The 26,730-nt window shown below is 39.6% G+C and overlaps 1 protein-coding gene across 4 annotated transcripts in view; it reads left to right on the top strand.

Annotated features, from left to right (window-relative positions):
- The window catches only part of LOC124794693 (coiled-coil domain-containing protein 102A), a 158,581-nt gene that overhangs the window by 39,421 nt on the left and 92,430 nt on the right, over positions 1–26,730 (top strand). For all 4 annotated transcript variants that reach the window (XR_007016597.1, XM_047258251.1, XM_047258254.1 and 1 more), the window contains 3 exons: positions 8,525–8,741; positions 13,014–13,320; positions 22,575–22,686. Coding sequence is in view for 3 of the 4 variants with exons in the window: in XM_047258251.1 (XP_047114207.1) it covers positions 8,525–8,741; positions 13,014–13,320; positions 22,575–22,686 (636 nt within the window). In the remaining variant the exon portion in view is untranslated. The remainder of the gene's footprint in view (positions 1–8,524; positions 8,742–13,013; positions 13,321–22,574; positions 22,687–26,730) is intronic.

The raw sequence follows: 26,730 nt of genomic DNA, 5'->3' as shown, positions 1-26,730 counted from the left end.
ACGAACTTACAAATGATTCCACAGGTTATAGTTACCACGGCCTAGTTGAACTTTTGTTTTTCTGTTAGCAGACAAGAAATCAAATCCAAGTACACCATTTTAGTGTGTTTCCTTACTTGAAACTATATGTTCTCTGACTGTCTATTTGTCTTGGCCTAAACACATTTCTGTCAGCTTCTACATTGGTATGTAGCTTTCCATTGTTTAACCCTTTCATCTGTGCAATACCACATTAGTGAGGTCTCTGCTCCTGTGTCAATAAGTAGGCTGATTTTTCTTCCCTGATTTTTTAGTGGCTGATTTTTCTTCCACAATCTTTAAGATTTAATTTTTGCTGGAACTAACAGTATCTAATACTGTCTCTGGCAGGGGTTGTGTGGTGTGGTGGCCTGTATGTCCTTGTACTCGTTTCACTATCAGCTAAATTTTCTGTTGCTAGCATTATTTTTCTGTTCTTGTGGACAGTCGCTCAGTATTTTATTCTGTGTCCTGCAACTGTAGTGGATTGGTTTTTCATTACAGTTCTTACTGTTGTGATCAAGCTTGTTACATGTGTAACATTTTACAGTTGTGTTGAATACATTTTGCTCTTGTCAAATTTCATTCGGCAGTCTTAATGCTTCCACAAAGCCAACAGCTGTGTCTGCTGCTTCCTGAGAAATTTTAAATCTTGTCAATCTGATTGCCTCGCTCCTTACAACCTATGGATGAATGTGTCCACATCTCTGATCCAATTCAAAAAGATGAATTTGATTCTAAATATTGTCTTCTACCAGCTGGTATGTTTGAGTGTTAATGTTTTGACTCTGTTGGCTTATTGCTTAATAGATTCATCCTGCTGTATACACATACTATAAAGATGCTTTCTGTAGAATCTAATTGCATTCTTGTGTTTAAATCTCTGAACAACTATCTTTTGAACTCATTATTATGGTCTGATTTCACACAAGAGAGCTCAGCTATATCTTGTGCTTTTTTTTTAACTTATCAGAATTAATATGGCAGCCCCTTTGAGTTTCCAAAACAAGGCTTTCACATCCTCATCAGATTTTCTGCTGAACAGTGGAACTGATTACAGTAACAATAAATTCTTTATTGGGCCAACAGTGCACAAGTTATCTTTGGTTGAGTCAGTCAGCGTGCATCACTTAATTTTGTCTGTTTTCACCTACTGAATCTGTCTTTGTAATTTGTTTATAACATTTTGGAGATTGATCATATTACTCTGACTGGATTTTGCCATTTTGACTGATGTATGATAACAAATCACTCAAGCACAGGAACCAGATTTTGACTGATCAGCCTGAATGCCAACATTGGATGTCTCTACGGTGTCAGATTATGTCCAGCCTGTTGTTGCTGTGTTTTGTGCAGTCCGCTATTTTGCCATCTTTGTAGCAGGAACTTGGCACTCCATATAAGTACACACTTTGGTGCACCTCCTCAGGACTCTAGGATTTCCAGAATTCGTTACATGCTGACGCCACTTCAATAATCTATTATTCTTGGCTGAGGCCATCAGTTGCTAGTTATTTGGTCAACATAGATGTTAGTTCCCTGAGGAACAGAAATACATAAACACTAAGTAAGTTTCACCAATTTATTTCCAGATACAGGTTGCATAACGTGTATGCCATACCAACCCATCGTCGGTGTGTCATTTTGCCCTGGTCTGAATAATTACTGATTTACGAAGACTCACCTCTGTGAACTGAAATAGACTGACACTTTGTCTGATCTTTGGACTGTTAAACATAGTTTCCATTGACAATTTACCATGTGCAGGCAATGAGCAACCAACCTGTGAAAGCATTTTTCAGCAGGCAACCACCTGTATTGACCCAAGTTGTTGGACAGCATTTCTGAGACGGTAGCAGCTAGGGGTGTCCTCATGAGTTCCTGGGTGCATGTCTTTTGAACTTACACTTTTAAATTACTCATTTTGGATATATTGAGAACATCATTTTGAAAATTCAGAACAAATTTTTGAAAGTTCTGTTTAAATAACCAAAAAGTCCTCCACATATTGTTTTACTCTTCCATTTATCTCTTTTGCTGTCCATCCAGAAGTGGTATTCAAAAAAAAAAAAAAAGAAGGCTGGCACTATGGCTTTGTCGTTAATTGTTCAAATTTTTATTATAGTTATACATTAGTTTATTTTCGATTCTTAGACCTGTGTCCAGACTAGCTCTGTTAATAGACAGTACAGTGTCATCAGCATAACTAGTTTCAGGTGTTTTCCATTAAAACAGTGGAAAAGAAAGACTGTCAAAATATAAGCTTTTGGCCACAAAGGCCTTGGCAAAAATAGATGACACACACACACACACACACACACACACAACTGCAGCCTCTGGCAGCTGAGGCCACACTGCAAGCAACAGCAGCAGTGCATGATGGGAGTGGCAACTGGGTGGGGGCGGGGAGGGGGAGGGATAGCAGGGTAGGGATGGCGGACAGTTAAGTGCTGCTTCGGAGTGCACAAGGACGAGGTGCATAGGGCCAGCTAGTTGCAGACGGGAGGTTAGACAGTGGACAGGGGAGAGGTTGTGGGGGGGGGGGGGGGGTGCAGAAAACGAGAGAAGTAAAAAGACTGGATGTGTTGGTGGAATAAGGGCTGTTTAATGCTGGAATGGGAACAGGGAAGGGGATGGATGGATGAAAAAATGACTAACAAAGGTTGAGGCCTGGAGGGTTACAGGACGATAGCATGTATTGCATGGAGGGCTCCCATCTGCACAGTTCAGAAAAGTTGGTGTTGGTGAGAGGGATCTGCATGGCACAGGCTGTGAAGCAGTCATTGAAATGTAGGATGTTGGGTTGGGCAGCATGCTCAGCAACATGGTGGTCCACTTCTGTATTGGCCACAGTTTGTCGGTGGCCATTCATGCAGACAGCCAGCTTGTTGGTTGTCATGCCCACATAGAATGCAGCATAGTGGTTGCAGCTTAACTTGTAGATTACATGGTCGGTTTCACAGGTAGCCCTGGCTTCGATGGGATGGGTGATGTTTGTGACCATATTGGAGTAGGTGGTGGTGGGAGGATGTATGGAACAGCTCTTGCATCTAGGCATGTTACAGGGATATGAACCATGAGGTAAGGGGTTGGGAGCAAGGGTTGTGAAGAGATGGACGAGTATATCGTGTAGTTTTGGTGGACAGCAGAATACCACTGTGGGAGGGGTGGGAAGGATAGTGGGCAGGATATTTCTCATTTCAGGGCATGATGAGAGGTCGTCGATACCCTGGCAGTGAATGTAATTCAGTTGCTCTAGTCCTGGGTGGTACTGAGCTACAAGGGGAATGCTCCTGTCAGACTGTGAGACTTTGAGAGGCTGTGTCAAACTGGAAAGATACGGCACATGAGATCTATTTCTGTACAAGGTTGGGAGGATAATTACAGTCTGTGAAGGCCTCAATAAGACCCTCGGTATATTTTGAGAGGGACTGCTTGCCACTGCAGATGCGACAATTACAGGTAGCTAGGCTGTATGGAAGGGACTTCTTGGTATGGAATGGGTGGCAGCTGTTGAAGTGGGGAGGTATTGTATATGGTTAGTAGGTTTGATATGGACATAGGTACTGATGTAGCCATCACTGAGGTGGAGGTCAACATCTAGGAAGGTAATTTGTTGGGCTGAGTAGGGCCAGGTGAAGAAAATGGTGAAGAGGCTGTTGAGGTTCTGGAGGAATGTAGATAGAGTGTCCTCACCCTCGATCCAGATTGCAAAGATGCCATCAGTGAATCTGGGCCGGGTGAGGAGTAGAGGATTCTGAGTGCTTAGGGAGGATTCCTCTAAATGGCCCATGAATAGGTTAGCATAGGATGGTGCCATGTGGGTGCTCATAGCTGTGCCCCAGATTTGTTTGTAGGTAATGCTTTTAAAGGAGAAGTAATTGTGGGTGAAGATATAGTTGATCGTGGTGACTAGGAAGGAGGTTGTTAATTTGGAATTCATCGGGCATTGGGAAAGGTAGTGTTCAACAGTGGTAAGGCCATGGGCATTAGGGATGTTAGCGTAAAGGAAGGTGGCATCAGCAGTGACAAGCAGTGTGGTAAAGCAACAGGAACTGTGGAGAGTTGGTGGAGGAAATGATTGGTATATTTTTTATAAGAGCATAGGTTCTGGGTAATAGGCTGAAGGTGTCGGTCTACAAGAGCAGAGATTCTCTCAGTGGGGGCACAATGGAGTGTCCTGGCTTGTTGGGTTTTTGGACTTTAGGAAACATGTAAAAGGTAGGAGTGCGGGAAGTGGTAGGGGTGAGCAAAGAGATGGACTCCAGGGAGAGGTTCTGAGATAGGCCTAAGGATTTGATGAGAGACTGGAGATCCTGCTGGATTTCTGGAATGGGGTCACTGTGGCAAGGTTTGTAAGTAGATGTATCTGACAGCTGGTGGAGTCCTTCTGCCAGGCAATCCTTGCTGTTCAAAACAACGGTGGTAGAGCCTTTGTCTGCAGGTAAGATCATAAGGTCAGGACCAGTTATTTCAGTGAATGTAAGGTTAGTTTGTGTGTTGAGGGATTTGGGGAATGATGGTGAGGCAAGGTCGAGGTTAAGAAATTCTGGAAAGTTAATAGGGGGTGATTTGTGGGCAGTGGGGGTGGATCACAGTTGGCTGGAGGAGTGAACTGACTCAGGTAGGGTTCATCATTGGTCTTTGGTCGAGTCTGATTGTAGGGTTGGTGGGGAAAAAGTGTTTCCACTGTAGGGACAGAGAGAAGGTCTTTAACAAGTCCTACATGATTGAATTTGGGAGTGGGGCAAAAGGTTTCTGTGGGGCTAAGGCTTCGGGAAAGAAAGGTCCATGACTGTGTTTCGGCTCTCTTTTCCCCCACCCAGTTGCCACTCCCATCATGCAGTGCTGCTGTTGCTTCCAGTGTGGCCTAATCTGCCAAAGTCATGTGTGTGTGTGTTGCATTTACATGCGCGCATTTGTGTGTGTGTGTGTGTGTGTGTGTGTGTGTGTGAGAGAGAGAGAGAGAGAGAGAGAGAGAGACAGAGACAGAGAGAGAGGCCTTGCTGGCTGAAACCTTATATTGTGTGACAGTCTTTTGTCGTGTCTATCTGCAACTCAGCACTTCCATTAAAACAGATTTATTTCAGATTATGGATTTCTGGGGCAGCTGAATACTTTTTGTAGTGTGGAATCTCATGTATTTTTAAATCTGAATTTACTGTTCTGATAAGTTAATTGCAGTATATATTCTTTATTTATTAAAATCGGTTGGATGCATGCTTTGTTTTCAAGACCTGTTTGAATAAATTGTGTTAAAATTGATTTAAAAAGCTTTCTTTAAATCTGTGAATCCCAAGCAAAGTGATAATTCTTATGAATTGCCCCAAAAATACAGAGATATAAAATGGCTGGTCAGTACTTACCTCCAAGAGGCAAAATTCCAATTCAGCTTATAGATACATTTAAAGAAAAATTATTACCTAGCTTTGGAACTATTAGTCATTCGTTGTGGAGGAAAGAAGGATAGGTTTGGGGAGGTTGGAAAGGAGAGGCAGATTATTAATATCTCAGATTGTGAGGGGATGAATTCTGACAGCTGTCACGCTTTTGACACTAAACACGCCCTTCCCTACAACCTAGGACCCTGTAGTAAACATATCTGCTCCAGTACCGAACTCCTCAACATTTATGCTAACAGATGTTGAGAATGTGACAAATAGGGGTGTCACTTGCAAAAAACTCGGAAGCACTATCATTAATCCCTGAAACGTGGTTTTCTCTCCCTGATGTCCTTCCCATATCACTCATGGTCACTTTATTTGCCCTCCTAACCTCTGTAACATCCTTGTGAAATCATATGACATTCACAGTCTGTTATCCTTGCCGCTTGGTTCCTACTCTATGCAATAATTTCTGATATAAAACCTGCATCATGCAAATCTCCACTATCACTTAGCCCACCTCCACTGCTATTAAATGCTATAATATTAAAGGCAGTGCAACGTTTGAAACTACACATGTTGTTTACTAACTAACCTGTGTCCACTGCATGGTATTGTACACTCATGCTCATAACTGAAGGATAATTACAGAATGTGGTGCCACACAACATGGCACTACACAAAACTGGCACTAATAGCATAGGCACATAGGGAACACACATGACACAGATCTGTAAGTCCATAGTATTGGTGATAAATTGAGAAAACCGTCCCCACACACATGTGCTACGAAACGCCACTGTTTCCTGCGCATGTACCTCAACATCAATATGGGATATGGTCACCATGCACACGTACACAGGCCGCAAAATGGGTTGGCGTATTCTGGATCAGGTGGTTGAGCAGCTGCTGGGGTATAGCCTCCCATTCTTGCACCAGTGCCTGTCGGAGCTCCTGAAGTGTCGTAGGGGTTTGAAGACGTGCAACGATACGTCAACCGAGAGCATCCCAGACGTGCTAGATGGGGTTTAGGTGTGGAGAACAGGTAGGCCACTCCATTTTCCTGATATCTTCTGTTTCAAGGTACTCCTCCACGATGGCAACTCGGTGGGGCCGTGCATTGTCATCCATCAGGAGGAACGTGGGACCCACTGCACCCCTGAAAAGGTGGACATACTGGTGCAAAATGATGTCCCGATACACCTGACCTGTTACAGTTCCTCTGTCAAAGACAGGCAGGGATGTACGTGCACCAGTCATATAATCCCACCCCACACCATCAAACCACGACCTCCATACAGGTCCCTTTCAAGGACATTGAGGGATTGGTATCTGGTTCCTGGTTCACACCAGATGAAAACCCAGCGAGAATCAATGTTCAGACTATACCTGGTCTCATCCGTGAACATAGCCTGGGACCACTGTTCCAATGACCATGTACTGTGTTCTTGACACCAGGCTTTACAGGCTCTCCTGTGACCAGGGTCCAGTGGAATGCACCTTGCAGGTCTCCGGGCGAATAAACCATGTCTGTTCAGTCATTTGTAGACTGTGTGTCTGGAGACAACTGTTCCAGTGGCTGTGGTAGGGTTCCGAGCAAGGCTACCTGCAGTACTCCATGGCCGTCGGTGGGCACTGATGGTGAGATATCGGTCTCCTTGTGGTGTTGTACACTGTGGTCTTCCCGTACTGTAGCACCTAGACACATTTCCTGTCTGCTGGAATCGTTCCCATAATCTTGAGATCACACTTTGTGCCACACAGAGGGCCCATGCTACGACCTTCTGTGTTTGACCAGCCTCTAGTCGCCCTAGTATTCTACCCATCATAATGTCATCAATATGTGTTCTTTGGGCCATTTTCAACACACAGTCACCATTAGCACATCTGAAAATGTCTGTGCACTTACTCGCTGCACCGTACTCTGACATGCACTGACACATATCTGCGTTTGTGGACTGCTGCCAGCGCCACCGTGCGATGACCGCAGGTCAAATGCACTGCATAGTCATACCCCGAGGTGACTTAAACCCACAAACCACCCACCAGAGCACTGTTTCACCATGTATCAGCATTATCCTTAATTTATGAGCATGAGTGTATACAGGAGTGAGAGGAAAAATTGACTGAGCTTATGAATCTTCACAGAAGAACTGTCTGCCTTAGGGACGCTTGTATACTCAGCTTGCTCTACAGGATGGTTGCAGGGGTCTGAGTGCATGCATCAAACTTATGATCTCCTCAGTGTTAGGAATATGCTCTCCAGCTATATTATCACTTCCCTTCACCATCCTGAACTCAACTTCTGCTAAGAACCCTCTCTGCCTTCTATCCCCACTTGTTTCATTGGTAGTATTTCGTTACTTTCTCAGTTTCTGCTTCATTTCCAACCTTCCATACATCTTTTTTACTGTTTTGTGAGTGTGGTTTCAGTTGCCTCAGACTGCAGTTGTGTGTTTGCGAGTGCGCGCGCGCGCTTGTGTGTGTGTGTGTGTGTGTGTGTGTGTGTGTGTGTGTTTTGCTGACAAATGCCTTAATGACTGAAAGTTTTAATTGTGAGAGTATTTTTGTTGTGCCTATCTGCGACTCAGCATCTCCGCTATATGGTGAGTAGCAGCTTTCCTCCTCATAATGTTATTTTTTACTCTTTTTCTACTTTCTTCTCATTGCTTATTTGCACTATTCTTTCCACATCTCATTTCAATTCTTCTTAATCTCATTAAGTCCTATTGCCATCTCCGCTCATTTCAATTTAGAGTTGGTTCCCTCTCGACATGAAATCTGAGTAACCTACCCTGAAGAAAGTGCTAACAGTTCCGAAAGCTGGGTAATAGTTTTTTCTCTTTTTAATTGTATCTGCTGGCAGTAGTAGAATTCTACCTCTTGCAATTTTTGTCTGTCTTTGTGTGTTTACAGTTTTCTGTAGTGAAATCGTGCTTTGATTATATTAATTACTCCATTCTGTAGTATTTTTTATCACTGTTGTGCTATTTCACAATTTTGTCATTATGTCAGGAAAGGCTCATATCAGAATGACTTACAAGAACATATTAGGCATATGTCATTTTGTACAATATATGGGTCTTGTTTTTGCAGTAATTTTCTTATGTTATGATGTTCAGGTACGTAATGAACGTAACAAAGCCAGAGAAGAATCGAAACAGTTGAGGATACGACTAGAAGCAGCAATGAAAGATGCTGGAACCTGCAGGAGGGAGCGCCAAGAACTAGAAACAGAAAATGAGCGGCTAAGGCAAGAGTTAGAACAAGCACACATGTTACTACTGAAGGGAGCAGGGAAATCGGGCAGTGCATGGGCACCAAATAGTAATTTGCCAGGTATTGTAATTTTCCAGATTTTACCAATTACTTCAAACATACATTTCTGTTTCCATGGTTAAGTGATTTTATATCTGTGTCAAGTGACAATGATATTCTACTACCCTGATTTGAAATTGAGCAGTGCCAAGAATTATCTTACCATTAATAAAATTTCTTCAAAAGAATTATTTGAACTTCTAGCAGCTGTGAATTATCTGTATTTTTGGAGTTTGTTGTTAATATCATTGAGTATTGTCTTTATTGTTTTATGAGTGCTTCACTGTCTGTTATTGCAATGACAAACTTTCATGCTTTCATTTAAAGAGTCCATCTACCAGACACTGTGGATTGCAGAGTAGTCATGCAGTTGTTGGATGTTGTTTGCTGGAGGAAGAAGTCTGTTGATTGTAATGTCAAGTGTGTATAAATATGTAATTTGTGTCAAGTATGAAATTATTGGTAAAAGTCAAAACTTCACATCTCCATTGAGAAAACAGCAGAACTAAATTAATGTACACTACCGCTACCATTTTTATGGCAACTCTGTATAAGACTTTTAGCTGTTTTTTCCCTCTTAAAATGATTGTCAGTGTAAGAACAATGTAATGAGTAAAGGCAGACATTCACTTAGATACATCTCAATATTACTGGTATTAGTAGGTATCAATACTTACATTTCAATACCTATTTTATCAGTATTGACACCAAGTTTTCATTAATTTTATATCATTATAAAAAGTTTCAAAGGATCAGTATTGGAAGTATCAAATGGTGTCTAGGAAAGTATTTACCTTTCACTACTAGTTTAATGAGACTTAAAAGGTTAGCAGTAAGTATCATAGCATACATGAATCGCAAATGCTATTGTGAAATATATATACAATGCGAAGACTGTGATATATCGATACCAGTGACATTAAGTAAGTATCTATCTATAACTTTGAAATGTCCTTTGAGGATTGATTTTGTACTTGATTTGGTTCGTAAGAATATGGTGTAGTTTCAGTATTTAGCCTTGTAATTACATTGAGTGCTTTTATATTAGGATTTTTTTTTTTGTAATGAGGGCTTTTGTCCTTAAAATACTTGCAATGATGTACTGTGATAGTTGCATATATGGGGATCATAAAATTTGTCAAGGCCAGTGTTTTGTTTGCAGTTTAAATATTTGTCATTAATTCCTTATATTTATAGTTGACATTACACCCAAGTTGGTCTCTGAAAACTTCTTTATTTTTGTGTTGCATTTTAAATAACTCATTTTGCATTCGAGAAAAGCTTTAAAGTACTCGAGCAACCACTACCTCACAGTACTGTCTGTATTGATATTTTGTTGTAGTATCATTGTCATGTTGATACAATTTTAGGTACTGGTATTGTCAACCACAATCAAACTATGGTTAAGTGTAAAATTGATGACTCAGTCAAGCATCTGACTAAGTGATAAAATAGCTTTCCATTTATATCCCAGAAGATATTAGATATCCAGTTCTGTGCTCACAGGATTTTGTGTGTGTGTGTGTGTGTGTGTGTGTGTGTGTGTGTGAGGTTTTGTGCAGGAATTTGTGTACTATTGCTGGAAAAAGAGCCAGTGCTTGAAAGCTAGTGTGAATGATGTTTTTTGTTACGTGTTACTGTGCTCTACGCATCAATCTGTTATAGCCGAGTCATTGCCTCTCCCTCTTTTACGTATTGCTCCATCCGGGTATTTCTGTTATATAAAGAACATTTATTAGCTTGCAGTTTTTTTTTGCTGTGATCTTACTTTTAACATCATGACAACTCAGTGTTTTAAATTTCATTAACCATTCCCATACTGCACTTAACACACATGACAGCATTCCCTATAACTGAAAATGCAGTGTAGGGATAGATGTGTAATAATCATTCATTATAATCATCAGCATGTGAATTTGAATTTCAAAATGTATTCAAGCATGAGACTACCACCATACCAGTGTTTGACTGCTGCGCAAACTCACCAGTGAGAGACATAGCAATTAACACTACTTCAAGCAAATAATGCACTAGGCCTTTCCCAGATTATATTTGTCGCGAGTCCATTGCTCAGTGATTAATCCTATATGGCTGTAAGAGTACAGATTACTCCTACGAAAAGGATAATAGACCGGATGCACAGAATTATACCTGGATCATAATAACAAATTGATTGACAGTATTTGTTTAAAGGACATGTATCATAGCAACAACCAATCAAGGAATGTGTTTGGTCACACCTTCTGTTCTGTTCAGCATTGTCATATCCCTCCTGTATCTCAAATGCTGGTTACCACAGTCAATTGCAGGCAACACTTTAGAACAGTAATGTAACAATGTGTGTTTTTTTTCCTTCTTTATGTTGCTTATCTATATAGCATGTTTATTTTATGAGATGTTTATTTTATGAGACAGAATGTAGGAAATTAGTTGTAAAGTTAGCAGGAAATTGGTAAGTCTAAGCCAACTAAACTCATAGACGGGGGAATGTGAAGTAGACAGAACTGAAGTGCACAGCTATTGCTGCCATTGTGTACGTCAGCCAATCCGAACTGCCAACATTGCCCCTTCCGTGCTTCGTTGTCAATCAGTTTGTTGTTTGAAGTATACAGACCATACCAGTGATGCCCATTTGTTGCAAAATCCTAGAGCGTATTCTTAGCGCAAACATTTTAATGTTCCTGTAGGAAAACTAACTCATCTCAAAGAACTAGCACGGATTCAAGAGCAACCACTCATGTAAAATACAACTTGTTTTTATTCATACACATCTTGCAAGCAACAGAGAGAGGTAGACTTGTAGGTTCTATCTTGCTAGATTCCAGAGGCATTTGACTTATATCCCATTATCATCCAGTGACCAGTATAATCATACAGAGTATATCTGCCTATATGAGATTAGCTTGGGGAATCTTTGACTAATAGAACACAGTGCTGTTTATCAGATGGTACAATAGTAATGTCTGTTGTATACCAAGGAAGAGTAGTGGGACCTCCAGTATTTTCCGTAAACATAAACAATTTGTCAGATAAGATCAGCAGTACTACAAAATTGTTTGTTGACGATGCAGATGTGCACAGGAAATTACTGCCGTTGGACAATCTTGAGGAATTGCAAAAAGACTTAGACACAAATTTCCGCTTTGTGCAATGAATGATAGCCCCCTTCAACTGTAGACAAATGTAGGATAATTCCTGTGACAAAGAGAAAGAACTTTATGGTTATGAGATTTGTGAGACAGATTGAGCCTGCCACATCATCTAAGAATTTATAGGTAATACTAAGAAGTGATATAAAATGGGATGGTCATGTAAAATCATTATTAGGGAAGGCAAATGGAATGGATTTGTTGGAAGGTTTCCAAGAATGTGTTGTGTGTATAAAGAAAATCACACACAAGGTGCTAGTGCATCCACTTCTAGAATATTTATCCAGTGTTTGGAGCCCTAATCATGACAGTTGGCATTAAATTAATTCCGAGGTGCACTGCTAGGATCTTAACAGGTCGGTACATCCCATACAGAAGTGTAAGAGAAATGCTCAGGGAACTTAAATGGGGATCATTGGAAGAAAGATGACAGTTCTCATGAAACCACAGTTCTCTTGAAATCTTGTCGGGTTAACTTGGAACACATGTATTTGAAGAAGTGTGTAACTACTGCATATCTCATGAAGGGTTTGTGAGAAAAAGAAGAGAGAGATTAGGATGCCTACAGAGGCATTTAGTCATCCTTTTTTCCCTTGCTCAATATCAAATGGATTAGGAATGAAAGTAAATAATATTGGTATGGTGTACCTCCACCATTCAGTGTGTGGTGGTTTGCGGAATATGTATCCAGATATAGCTCAACATGGTTGACATTAGTGGCCATTTCTCAACTTATCACTTCAATTCTCTTGGCCGTAGCTTCTGCTATTGCTTGTTGTATTCCTATGTCTACCCTTGTTCCCATTTCCTGCCCTTTCAAACATTCCCTCTTCCGAAGGCTTCATACTTCTCTTTGTTCTAATGCTAGTTCTCTTCCACTATATTTTCCAAGAGATCTCATTCTACCATCATCCCTTTTCCCTTCCTACCAATTCAAAAATGCCCTCACCTTTAATCTTGTGAGCAGGGGGACCAAGAGAAAAAGTTTGTTGGCTTTACTCATTCTGTTGTTCGTATTCTGCTTCAGATGCTGCACTGTCAGATTTATTTGAGTGTATCCTGTTTCAGATTATGGGTTTCACAGTTGTTAATTTGTGCCTAGCATTAAACCTTTGTTTTATATTTCTGTATTTCTCAAAACCAGCCGATGACCATGAAGCAGAGGAGTATGTTCTTCCTCGGCACACTACAGAACTGTGCCATGCAGGAGTGGTGGGGCGTGAAAATGCAGTTGATGGAGATGCTCAAGATCCAGCAGCTGTATCAACAGGATTGTCAGCATCTGATGCAGCCTTGGGTGATATGGACCCCACAGCAGCCCTAGGACCACGTGACCCTGCAGCAGATGGTGGAGAAGATCTGGATCGTGATCATGACTGCATGTTGCAGAAGATGTCTATGCTACAGCTTAGATTAGATGAGGCTTCAAAGACTATACAGATTGAGAGAGAGTAAGTAACTAAAAATATTATGAACTTTGTACATTTGAGATTTTTTTCAGTTAGCCATAATATCAGAAATATTGATAACACTTTAATCACTCACATTCTTCAACCAAACGTATTTTCCTGAAAACTGTGTCATAGTCATTTCATTCAGAAAAATACAATATCTGTATTGTTTCATATGTTTCAGCAATGCCAAAATACGAACATTATATCCTAAGTATAGTTTGCCTTTATTCAGTAGAGCTCTTTAATGAACACGTAGTAAGTCACACCTGCTTTGTTCTGTGATCGCGAGTTACAGATCTCCAAAGAAACTAACAGTATAAAGATGTTGCAAGACAAACCAGTTGTTATCCATACAACAGCAATGAATTTGATGCAACAGTGGGGCACACAAGAAGAATATAGAAGATCTGTAATTTAGAAATCGATGTTAGATAAATAAGAATACAGAAGATCTGTAATTTAGAAATTGATCTTAGATACATAAAGACAAGGAAACGAACCAATAGAGAGAGTAAAAAGCCACTCAGGAATATGAAACTGAAGTGAGACAGAAGCTAGTGAAAATAAGAGGGACGTTGCTTTATAACCCTCATTTGAGAAGCAACACAAGATGATAAAATAGCAATGAGCATATGGTAGATAACATACAGATCGTATGATATGTTATACATGAGACACGTCAAGTTTAGCAAAAATACAATGTCTAATGATTTACAGAAATTCTTTTTACACTATTTCAAGAATAATGCCAATAAATACAACACTACAATATTTACTATAAATTAGCAGTTTACCAATTTCATTTGTTGTACACAAATAACACTGCAATATTAGCTATAGATTTTTATTGTTCATAGTGTCAGAATGTCTTCCATGAATTCTTCAATGATGTAGTAACATTTCTCTATTAAAATATTTTGGAGTAAACTTTTCAGTGAACCAAGGTCCATTGTTAATATGTTTCTTCCTTTTAATTTGTTGTATATTTTTAGTCACATGTACAGTGGTGTCTGAGTATAAAGCTTTAAGTGATGTGAAGGAAATTTGAAGTTTTCCTTCTGACAAGTACCATAGCTATGCTTAAAATGGAACTTTTCAAGATTATATTGATTATTATATACAAAAATAAAAATTTCAAAAATTTACTATTAATTGAAGTAATTGTTAATATTTTTAACTTCTTGAACAAAGGGTGACATGACTGATTTTTGTGGGCAGCACACGTTTCTAATGATTTTCTTCTGAAGAATTAGTAGCCTTGTACTGCTTCTAGAGTTTCCCCAGAAAATTATCCAATACCAAATAACAGATTCAAAGTAACTGTGGTAGACTGTCTTTCTTGTGTCCATATGAGTGGAAGCAGATAAAATAAACATTGCAAAAGCTAGAGAATTTAATTTGCCAGGAAGTCTATATGTGTCTTCCAGTTTAAACTTTTATCAAGGTTTAGGCCCAACAATTTCACATGGCTCACTTCTGTCATCAGTTGATTATTATGAGCTATTTGCACAGGACATATTGGTGACGATTTAGAGACAAAATGCATCATCTGGGTGTTAGTGACATTTAGCTTTGGTCCATTTTTATGGAACCAGGATTGCAGTTTGCCCAGAACATTTTCTATACTATCTGTAATCTTTTCTGTTGTCTCATTTTCTATCAGGACTGATGTTTCATCTGCAAACAAGACTGAATGAGCATCAATATTTAATGGTAAATCATTTATATACGTCAAGAAAAGGCAAGGACCCAGTATTGAACCCTGCAGAACACCTTGGGAAATTATTTTCCATTCGGAGTGGTATTTAACTGAATTTGATGTTAAAATAACTCTTTGTCTCCTTTCTGTCAGATAAAAGTTGAACCACTGTAATGCAGTATCTTCGATCCCATAGCTCTTCATTTTGTGAATTAATAATGAGAGTTTCACCAAGTAAAGGCTTTTGTTAGATCACAGAATATTCCTGAGACTTTCGTACCCTGGTCTTGTGATGAGCTTATTTTTACTGTAAATTCTCTGATGGCATTTATAGTGCTCTTTCCTCTTTGAAAACCAAACTGATTTTTAAAAATAATGTCATTTACTGTAAGGAAATTTTCTAGTTGTTTTGCCACAAGTTTTTCAAATATTTTAGAAAAAACAGAAAGGAGGGAGATAGGCCAGTAGTTTCCTATCTTTTACTGTGTTGCATTTGCAAATTTCTTCCATTTGGTTCCTTGGACTCAATCCAGTTACTCGAAACAGTTCTTTTATCTTGTTATGCGTGGTCGCTGTGGCAACTCAAAATATCTTCTTCCCGTTTCCGTCTTGAAATTCCCATTTTCTTCAAGTCCTGTCCCTTAGGTCACCATGTCCTAACATTTTGACAACACAAGAAGTGGTGCAAAACTGGATTGCATTTACAATTCACTCCTCACTCTCACTAGTTGACTTCTGTGATATGTGTAGCCAGTCCTCTTCTCTGGATCTCTGGATCTCCCAAAAGCTTCTTCTCCGAAGACAATTGCTGGTTATAGGAATTTATTTGACTATTTCTCTACTCTTGAAATAATTGGGTACTCTCAGAATACTTTCAGTTCAACTATGATATATTTTTAACTTTCACAGGAAACAACTTTACCACTTCTCGTACAATCATTTAAACTTCTGCAAATCAACTTAGTCATCAAACATTAGACTCAGTTAAACACTTTCATAATTGCATTGGCTTGACAACCAAATAATTTGTTAATATCACATGCGTCTTGCCTTGTTCAGAACTAAGACTTGAATTAAGTTAAAAGTCTGTATTCAATTGTTCGTTTTTCTTTTTTATAATAATCACAATTCACTAACACAGCAAAGAATAGCATATAACTACTCTGTGTTCTTTCACACAGCATCTGTAGTGCTAGCGGCAAACACTTGTCGTCGTCGGTGGACCGCCACTCTTACAGTCTTCTCATAACAAACTTCCAACCTGCACACAGAAACAAGTGGCACAGTAGATGCACTTCCACTCTACCACTTGTATTTAAAATATCGTGTGTTTGAGATGGTAGAAGGATGAGTGGTTCTAGAATTTACGCAGAAATTCTTGAAGCACTACAACCCATGTTCAAAGGACTGGTTTACAATAAGTCAGTGAGTGTGAAATAATGTGGCATGCCACCTTGATTACCATGGAAGGTATTCCATCCCATCCATCTGAAGTTTTGTTTTTTAATGATAATATTGTGTCTTCCACATCTTTCTGAGTGATTTTTCTAAGTTTTTCTAAAACAAATGTTTTGTATGTCATCTCTCTGCCTGAAGATAACATTGTCCTGATGGGCTATCAAGTCTACATCAGATTTTGCTATATTGACAAAGAAATCATTAAGCAGTTTGACATTTGAACAAGATTTACAATAGTATCATCCTGAAACCTAATTTGAGAAATTTCTTGACTTTTAACATTGACTCTGATTTCACAACAGACCAGACTGCCTTTGTTTTATTTCTTTCTTTGTTTATGAATATACTATTTGCCAGTATCACTTTTTTGAATGTAGCCTTATAGCACTTAACAAAAGTCACAAAATTTGGGGTTCTATTTACTTTGAGCTTATTGTGCAGCTGTCTTTTTCTGGCACTTGAAATTTTTATGCCTGGTGTAATCCAATTTCACTTATTCCTTACTCTATTTTGATAAGTTTTTGGGTGAAATAGTTCATTGAATACACCCAAGAAACAATTTAGAAATTTATCAAATTTTTTGTTGCTTGAATCACAGTAGTCTAAAGGCCAGCTTATAACACTTATCACAAAATAACTCTAAATTTTCTTTGCTAAAATTCCTTCTTATATAAGATTCAGATTTTAGTTTCTCTGTTTTGGGGAGCTCTACAAACAAAGCCGAGTGATCAGATATCCCTAGATCTAGGCAAAACTTCCTTGTATCATCAAACTGATAATTTGTAATAATATTACCTATACACGTTGCTGAATGGAAGTTTTCTCTAGCACACATAGTAAAGTTTAACTTGAAACCAGATTTTTGGATTAAATCACGAAATTTTTCAATGTCACTGCTTTCAATTAATGTATTTAAGTTGAAGTGTCCTGCAATCACAATCTTTTTCTTGCTTTCTTTTTTTAAGTTTAACTAAGAGATATTGAAATTTTTCTAAGAACAACTTAGTAGCAGAACTCCCGGGAATTCTGTAAATTGATATTATCACACTATTTAAATCGCACAGCTCTACACAGCAGCTTTCAAAAATACATGCTTCATTTACATAACTAAAATCTTCTTTCACTTTAAAGTTTAAGGAGGCACCCTGTAGGATACAGGAGCCTCCACGAGATTTGTTTTTTCTACAAAAGCTGCTGGCAAGTTTGAAACTACTAATTTTATTTAGAATGTCTACGCATTCTTTTGTGAGCCAGTGTTCATTTATGCAGACTACCTTTATGTTTGCCAGTTCATAAAGTATAACTTACAGTTCATCAATTTTAGAGTAACCTAGATTTGGACATTTTTCTGCTAAACCGTTTATATTTAGATGCATCAAAATAGAATTTTTGGGTTTGTTTATAATTTGAAGAGCCTCACTTGTTCTATTATGTTTATAGTTTCCATTTTGGATCACCACTTTTGCTTTCTGACCACTTTCGGAAGTTTTCAGTTTCCCTTGCTTTTAATGATTCTGCGGATGTCTACGATCATTTTGCTGAAAGTCATTGAACATAACCTATTCAAGTGTAGCCCATCCTTTCCCAGTCACTTACTACTTACAAATTTATTTGAGTCTACAAAAATTGCACCCAGCTTGTCGCAGTGTTCCCTGATTCCAATGTTTATCTTATTTATGTATGTATCACTTACTGACCTTCTGTGTAAAATTGCACTACAACAGTTTTTGAATTTGCAAACACATTTTTTGCTGAGCGATCAAGTTCTGTGTTTCACTGATCATTTCTTCCTCACTGCTGTTCTGGATGGAATTTGTTCCAACACACCTTCGTATTTGTACTTTTAAACCATTTCTGCTTTCAGTTTCACTTCGTTTCAAATTTAGAATATTTTGAAAGTGTCTGCTGATCTGATGCAATCGGATTCCAGGACGAACATCAATTTCACAGACTGGAGCTGTAACATTTTTCAGTATGGACTCACCAACAACAAGAAAGTCCATTTTTTCAGTCAGTTTTGCTGCGGCACTTCCACTTTTGTCCTTTTTGTAGATCACTGTTTCCCATTTATATTTGTTTACAGATAGTCGGGTGGGTGGGTTTTCTACATTGTTTTTGATCACATTTCGCACACCATGTGTATTTTGCAGGTTTTGTTTCATGCTTGGCTGGTGTTTTCCAGAAGCCCTGGATTCTGTTTCGCTTATTTCCATTTGATGGATATCACACACACAAAAATGTTTTTCTTGAGTTAATGTATCATTTTCTTTCTTTGTAGTCAGTAATTTAGTTTTCAATGCTGCAGTATCCTTATGTAGCTTCTTTATAATTTTATTTTTTGTATCTTCTTCAATTCCCATTTCACATGCATAGGCCTGTTTTTCCCATATTAATCTATCTTTTTTTTTTTATAGTCATTATTTTGGTATTTAATGCCTCAATGTCCTTTTGCAGCAACCTTATAAATTCATTTTTTGAGTCCACTGTACTTACAAGATCAGGTTTTTCGACTCGTAAACAGACATAGCATGTCCATGGAATATCACCACTGATGAATTTTAGGTTCACTTTCATGCATTTTTTGTGCAACCAGTAATTGCACTTGACACACAAAATATACCCTTCATCACTCGCTTTTCACAGTCTCTACACGAAAAACTGTTTGTTTTTGACGAGAGCGAAGTATTACTACACTTTCCTATCGGCGCCATCTTGGTGGCTCAAAGACTTCTTGCTCACCCTCAAAAAGATCAGATGTTATGTAGTATACATACATAGGTGACAATATGTGACATAACTGCAGTCAAGTATTTAGAAGCACCAGTGCACAGTAATTTAAGGTAGAGCAACCACATATTCTAGTTTGTGAAGCCTTTACTAAATAGATATTCATTGGAAGAGTTGTGAAAAACTCTAATTAATCCACTTACAAGAACTTTGGTCTTTTCATATCTGGGTCAGTATTTATTAGTTGAATTAATAGGAGAAATAGGGAAAATTCAAAGGAGAAATGCATAATTTACCACAGATTTATTTACTCAGTACAAGAGCATCATATAAATGGCCAACAGTCTCCAGCGAGCAACACTTCAGGAGAGGTATAAATGTAAAGAGAACACATAATCCAAGACAAGTTCGATATATACTACTCTTTCTCACATATGTTGACAATGACTGTAAGTAAGTCATGCTTAGTTGATTAAGCACTGACATTTATTCTTGCACACCATTTTCAAATAGATTAGAAAGAAGGTGAAATGACAATTGTTCGTTGTTGTGGTCTTCGGTCCGAATATTTATTTGATGTAGCTCTCCATGCTACTCCATCCTGTGCAAGCCTCTTTATTTCTGAATAACTGCTACAACTTACATCCTTCTAAATCTGCTTACTGTTTTCAACTCTTGGTCTTCCTTTGTGATTGTTATCCCCCACACTTCCCTCCAGTACGAAATTGGCAATCCTTTGATGTCTCAGAATGTGTCCTGTCAAGCAATCCATTCTTTTAGTCAGGTTGTGCTGCAAATTTCTTATCTCCCCAATTCTATTCAATAGTTCCTAATTAGTTACATGATCTATCCATCTAATCTTCAGCATTCTTCTGTAACACCACATTTCAAAAGCTTCTACCCTCTTCATGTCTGAACTGTTAATCATTCACGTTTCACTTCCATACATGGCTAAACTCCACATAAATAGCTCCAGAAAGGGCTTCCTGACACTTATGTCTGTTAGCACAATGGACTCGCATACAGGACAATGACAGTTCAAACCCATGTCTGGCCATCTCGATTTAGGTTTTGCGTGATTTCCCAAATCGGTCCAGGCAAATGCCTGGATGGTTCCTTTGAAAGGACACTACCGACTTCCTTCCTCATCCTTCCTTAATCCAATGGGGCTGATGACCTTGTCGTTTGGTCCCCTCCCCCAAGCTAATCCACCAACCAACACTTAAGTTTGTATTCAGTGTTAACAAATTCAGAAGCATTTTTCTAGCCTTTGCCATTCGTCATTTTATATCATCTTTACTTTGGCTTTCATCAGTTATTTTGCTGCCCAAATAGCAAAACTCGTCTACTGCTTTAAGTGTCTGCTTTCCAAATGTAATTCACTCAGCATCATCAGATTTAATTGAACTACAGTTTATTATCCTTATTTGGCTTTTGTTGATGTTCATCTTATATCCTTTCAAGACACTGCCATTCTTTTGAACTGTTCTTCCAAGTACTTCATGGTCTCTGACAGAATTACAATGTCATTGGCAGATCTCAAAGTTTTTATTTCTTGTCCCTGAACTTTAATTCCTACTCCAAAATTTTCTTTGGTATCCTTTACTGCTTGATCAGGGTACAGTTGGAATAACGCTAGGGATAGACTACAATCTTGTCTCACGCCCTTTTCAAACACCTCTTTCTTTTCATTATGTGCCATTTTGGTTCACTTTGTGCTGTCTATTGGATTGTAGGTGTAGATTTATTTCAAGTTCCTTTTCTTTCTGGATCCCTGTATTCCAAGTAAATTCCCTGGCCATTCACAAATTTTATGACATTTCTTAGTTATTTTACTTTCACTGTGATCCACTTTGCTTTCCAGGAATTTCCTGTTTATGATGGCAAACATCAACTTACCAGTAGCCATTGAATTTAATGCTTCCTGAAATGTTAGGTGAAGGAAGCCAAGACAGGTCTTACATTTTGTGATGGGTGATCATACCACAAAACTGCAAATGTGTAGTTACGTTGCTAGATAGATCACATATTTTCATTTTCTTGCTTTCATTTCCTTCACTAAAAGTGAAACATTATTTTGCTTTGCTACAAATGGTTCACCGATTTCTAATACCCCCCCCCCCTCTCCCCCCACTTCTTTAGTCGACCTCTTCCATGAAGGAAAATCTATGGTAGTGTCAGCGGTTGTACGCTGAGCATTCCCAGTCACCTACAGAGACAAACAACTGTATGAGTATAACCAAGAGTATCATTCAAGTGACCTGTTTTTCTGTCTTCATTTTCTATTTGTGAAGTTGTTCTGAATATTTCCAAAAGTGGAGGATTACATCACCTTAATGTTATATAAGAACAGCGAGAAACTTAACATCAGGATTGGTGATCACGAAGTAGATGAAGTTCGGGAATACTGCTATCTAAGTGTCAAAATAACTCATGACGGACAGAGCAAAGATGACGCTAGAACATCTGTTAAGACATCATGGAATAACTTCCATGGTACTACAGGAAGTCGGTAGAGGAAGTCAGAGATTGGAATTCATCCAGCAAATATTTCAGGATGTAGGTTGCGAATGCCACGCTGAGATGAAGAGTTGGCACAGGAGAGGAATTCGTGGTGGGTTGCATCAAACCAGTCAGAAGACTGTTGACTCAAAAACTGTATAGTGTTTTCTCCAGGAACAGAGATTCAGTACTAGAACACAAAGAACATCACCCTTAAAAAAATACCTGCATGTCAGTCCAGACTTCCAGGAAGTATGGTCCACTTCTGGCTTAGATTATATCAGTGCAAAGATATGCTTATTAAATTGTGTACACTCACCATATAGCAGAGGTGTTGAGAAGCAGATAGGCACAGCAAAAAGACTGAGTGTGGGTACTGTTGCCCGAGACTGCAGTCATGTGTATGTAAATTGCTTTTTTGTGTGTGTGTGTGTGTGTGTGTGTGTGCGTGCGTGCGTGCGTGTCGTCTATTTTTGACAAATGCCTTATGCACCAAAAGCTTTATTTGTGACAGTCTTTTTCCTTTTCATTATATTGTTACATTCTGTCCTGGATTTTCCATTGTTTGATTAAATTGTGTACACTTTTACAAGTGTATGTATCGAGTCTGTTTAATTCCCTTGGTAAACGTATTGGCATTAATGATGTTATGTGTCACTGTGAACAACAAGCCTATTTCTTAATTTTGTATATCTTCTATAAAGAGGAACAATTGCACAATAATTTTCATATTAAGCGGTGTTGCATGATAGTTTTTGAATGGTGGAAGTCCACTAAAGAGAAAAATAGGAGTTTGAAACTAAAGCAAATAAATCAATGTACCATAGTTCCATTCATTATGTAGAGAATTTTTTTTCTGTTTCAGAGAAAAAGGAGCACTGCAACGAGCTTTGGACAGGTTACGCGGAGATCTGGCTGGTGAGACAAGGGTGCAAGACGGTGGTATAGCAGGACGACTTGCGCTCCTTAGAGCAGAGGTAAGTAGCATTCATATTTAATACTTAATGCAGACTTACTGTATTCCAACCGAGAACAACATTCAATTGAAACTTCCTGGCAGATTAAAACTGTGTGCTGGACTGAGACTCAAACTCTGGACCTTTACCTTTCGCAGGCAAGTGCTCTACCATCTGAGCTACCCAAGCTCCATGAGTACGGGGCGTGAGTTGTGCTTGGGTAGCTCAGATGGTAGGGCACTTGCCCACAAAAGGCAAAGGTCCTCAGTCCGGCACACAGTTTTAATCTGCCAGGAAGTTTCATATCAGCGCACACTCTGCTGCAGAATCAAAATCTCATTCTGGAAACATTCAATTGAATGTACTCGCTGTTTTGCAAAATATTATTATTAAATGATGTAGAAGTATTACTTGTCATTGCGACTAGTGTGTGTTGATGGTCCTCTAGTGTGTCATACAGTTATCTCGGCTACACAGAAGTGGATTCCTACCACCACAGATTCTTATACACTGTTAGCTATTAACATTGCAACACCAGGAATGTTATTAAATAACAAAATTTTACCTCTTATCGATGTACAGTATAGCAGGAAGATTATGTGATTAAATTGGTAGTTGACCGGGCGATACACAGGATGAAAAATTTAGTGCACAGAGCTGCCATCTCTAGTAGCAACAGTAGTTGTTGACCGGTGAGGCATTTAGTTGAACTGAGCATGAATGATACTTACTGGTACATTTACTTCAACTCTCTGTCAGAGTTCGTCAGTCATAGTGGTGCCACCCAGTCCCTCAGCAACTCATGCTCAGATGTTTTCAATGTGTTTGAGATCTGGAGACTGTTTTTCCCAGGGCAACAGTCTGACAACTTCTGTATCGAGGCAAGTCAGGGCAGCAGGGGCAGCATAAAGTATTGCATAATCTTGTCAAAAGATAACATCACAGTGACCTTGAGGTAGAGCACAGCTGTTGGAATTTTGGAAATGTAAAGGGTGCTGCCTAAATTAGCAACTGTGAAAACGAGAGGTGATCGTATTGTGTACCCAACAGCACCCCATACCCTTAAGCCATTTGCTGGGACTGTATGGTGGTGATGAATGCAATCTTGGCAGCATTTGTTCTTTGTATACAGAACTGGAACTCAATGAAAAGACTCTAGTGACACTCCTGCAAGTCGTTGGGCACACTACTGTTATCAGGCCTCTCTCTGATGCTGTTCTGAGGGAAGCCACTACAATGCTCACTGTGCATACATTGTTGCACTGTCTGCCTGGCTGCTTGCCTTGCTGAAAACGAAACCATTTCCTGGCTCAGGGTATTTGATGTGGCTGTACAATTCTGCACAGTTGAGTAACTAGTATATGTGTCCTCTTGATTGCTAGTCATGTGAGCTGTTGAAATCCTGTGTAACAATGAGTATGCTCCACCTGAACCCATCAAGTCCATATCTTCATGGCAGTCGTGGAGTACCAGTCAATACGAGTAGCAGTGTTGCAGGACAATAAATCATAGTCTCGATAGGCCACAATCGTGCTACTGTTGTATTCAATGGTGCTGGTAGATGTTTCCCCTGTAACACAGTGCATAACACAGTTTTGTTAAAAACCAGTGACATTTGAATGTCATTATTATGAAAAGGATAGATTACTACTCACCATATAGCGGAGATATGTGGTGAGGGTAAGGAGGAGGCTGGTGCAGGGAGGGGGGAGGGGGGATAGCAGCTTTGGGGGTGGGGAATGGTAAAGTACTGCTTGTGGGAGTCTACAGAGACAAGGTGAAGAGAGGATGGGGCAGCTAGGTACAGTTGTGAGGCTAGATGGTGGATAGGAGGGGAAGGGGGAGGGAGGAGGATTAAGGGAGTGGAAAAGGAGAGAAGTAAAAACATAAGACTGTGTAGTGCTGGAGTGGGAACATGGGAGTGGATGAAGGACAGTGAATAACAAAAGGGAACAGAGACCAAAATTACATAAACGAAATTACCCTCTCAACCGTGTACAGAAACAGATCTCCCATGCCTTATCCCTCCAGTCACCCACCACCTCCCAAAGTCCCACCGTCCAGTCACAGAACAACATACCCCTTGTGACTCAGTACCACCCAGGACCTGAGCAACTGAATCACATTCTCCGACAGGGTTTCGGCTACCTCTAGTCGTGCCCTGAAATGAGGAATGTCCTACCCACTATCCATCCCACTCCTCCAACAGTGGTATTCTGCCGCCACCAAACCTACACAATATCCCTATCTATCCCCATTTCACCCCTGCTCCCAACCACCTTGCCTCATGACTCTTATCCCTGTAACAGACCTAGATGCAAGAACTGATTTATCCTCCTACCACCACCTACCCCAGTTTGGTCGCAATAATCACCTGTTCCATCAAATGCAGGGCTACCTGTGAAACTAGCCACATGATTTACAAGCTAAACCAGCAGACCCCATTCTGTTTTCTATGTGGGCAAGATGACCAACAAGCTGTCTGTGTTCACGAATGGCCGCCGATAAACTGTGGCCAGGAAACAGCTGGACTACCCAGTTGCTGAACTTGCTACCCACCACAGTGTTCTTCACTTCAGTGACTGCTTCACAGCCTGTGCCATCCGAATCCTTTTTTGCCGACACCAGCTTTTCTGAACTGCGCAGGTGGGAACTCTCCCTGCAAGATATCCTGCATTTCTGTAACCCCCGCCTCTCGCTCTCAACCTACGTTAATCACTGGTTACTGTCCTTCGTCCCATTCTCTGTCCCCACTCCAGCACTATACAGTCTTCTAGTGCACCAACACACCCAGAGTCTTCTTACTTCTCTCCTTTTCTGCTCCCTCCGCCACCCATATCGCCCTACATCTTAACTTCCCAACCGTACCTAGCTGCCCTGTGCTCTCCCCATCTTGTCCCTGTATGCTCCTACAAGCAGCACTTTACTATGCCCCACCTCTAATCTGCTACCTCTCCCCCTCCCCACCCCAGCATCTTCCTTACCCCCACCACCCAGACTGCTTCTCCCTACATGCACAGTTGCTCGCAGCCTGGCCTCAGTAGCCAGAGACAGTGGTCACATGTGTCTGTGTTTTTTGTCAACTCCACAGAAGGAGGTCTTTTGATCAAAAGCTTACTTGTTTAACAGTCTTTTTGTTGTGCCTGTCTGTGACTCAGCATCTCCACTGCATGATGAGTAGCAATGTATCCTTTTCATAATATTGCCATTATTCCATCCTGGGATTTCAACATTTGAATGTGTTTTCTGAATGAGACCTGCTGCATAATCTTTCCTGATATACAAAATGCTGATGGCGTTACAATTATCTGCCTCGTCCAGTTGTGCTGAAATGCTAATCATTTGCATAGTCAAGCATGTAGCGTAATTCGTGCCAATTTGATGTTTGTTTTCTGCCAGTTTCATGGTTTTGCAATTTTGATGCCTGGCACTCTATGTACTTTATTATCCTTGTTTAATATCATTTTTGCTGTCTTTGAATACCAATATCCAACCACACAAACTACAGTAGAAGGCTGATATAATGCAGTTGTTGGGGGGACATGTTTCACTCCTGAGTTATAGCGTACCTGCGGTATGTCGAGAGGAAGCCACGTAATGACAAACAGTGCATGGAAAGTTTGGAAGAACACATAAAGCAGTATTATACATACTGTACTATATTGTATTTAAATTTAAAGAACATTAGAAGTAAAACATTTCAGAAACTTACCAAACAAGTTACAGCAATTAGATAATCAAGCATACTGTAACAGAGTTTCAATTCTGTATATAAAGTACACTATCAAATACAATATGATAATTTACAACACTGCCTGCAAGCTACAGTATGGCATTATTATGCTGTTTTAAAGAAGTCAGTCAGCTTTTTCTAGTGGGTTATTTCACACAGTTTCTGTAATGCACATTGTTTTCTGCTCATCAGGTGCAATAATTCAGTTTGGTTTGGTTCATTTTGTTGCTTCTTCCACATAATCACTTTATTTCTACGGTAGTCTCCAATAGTTCACGTGTACTGACAATGTCATCTGTACCTTCTTCTTCAGCTTTGTCATCCTCAATTAC

Source organism: Schistocerca piceifrons, chromosome 4 (genome assembly GCF_021461385.2).
Source record: "Schistocerca piceifrons isolate TAMUIC-IGC-003096 chromosome 4, iqSchPice1.1, whole genome shotgun sequence".
Lineage (NCBI taxonomy): Eukaryota > Metazoa > Arthropoda > Insecta > Orthoptera > Acrididae > Schistocerca > Schistocerca piceifrons.
Note: the sequence above shows the minus strand (reverse complement) of the source record. Positions and strands in the feature narration are given on the sequence as shown.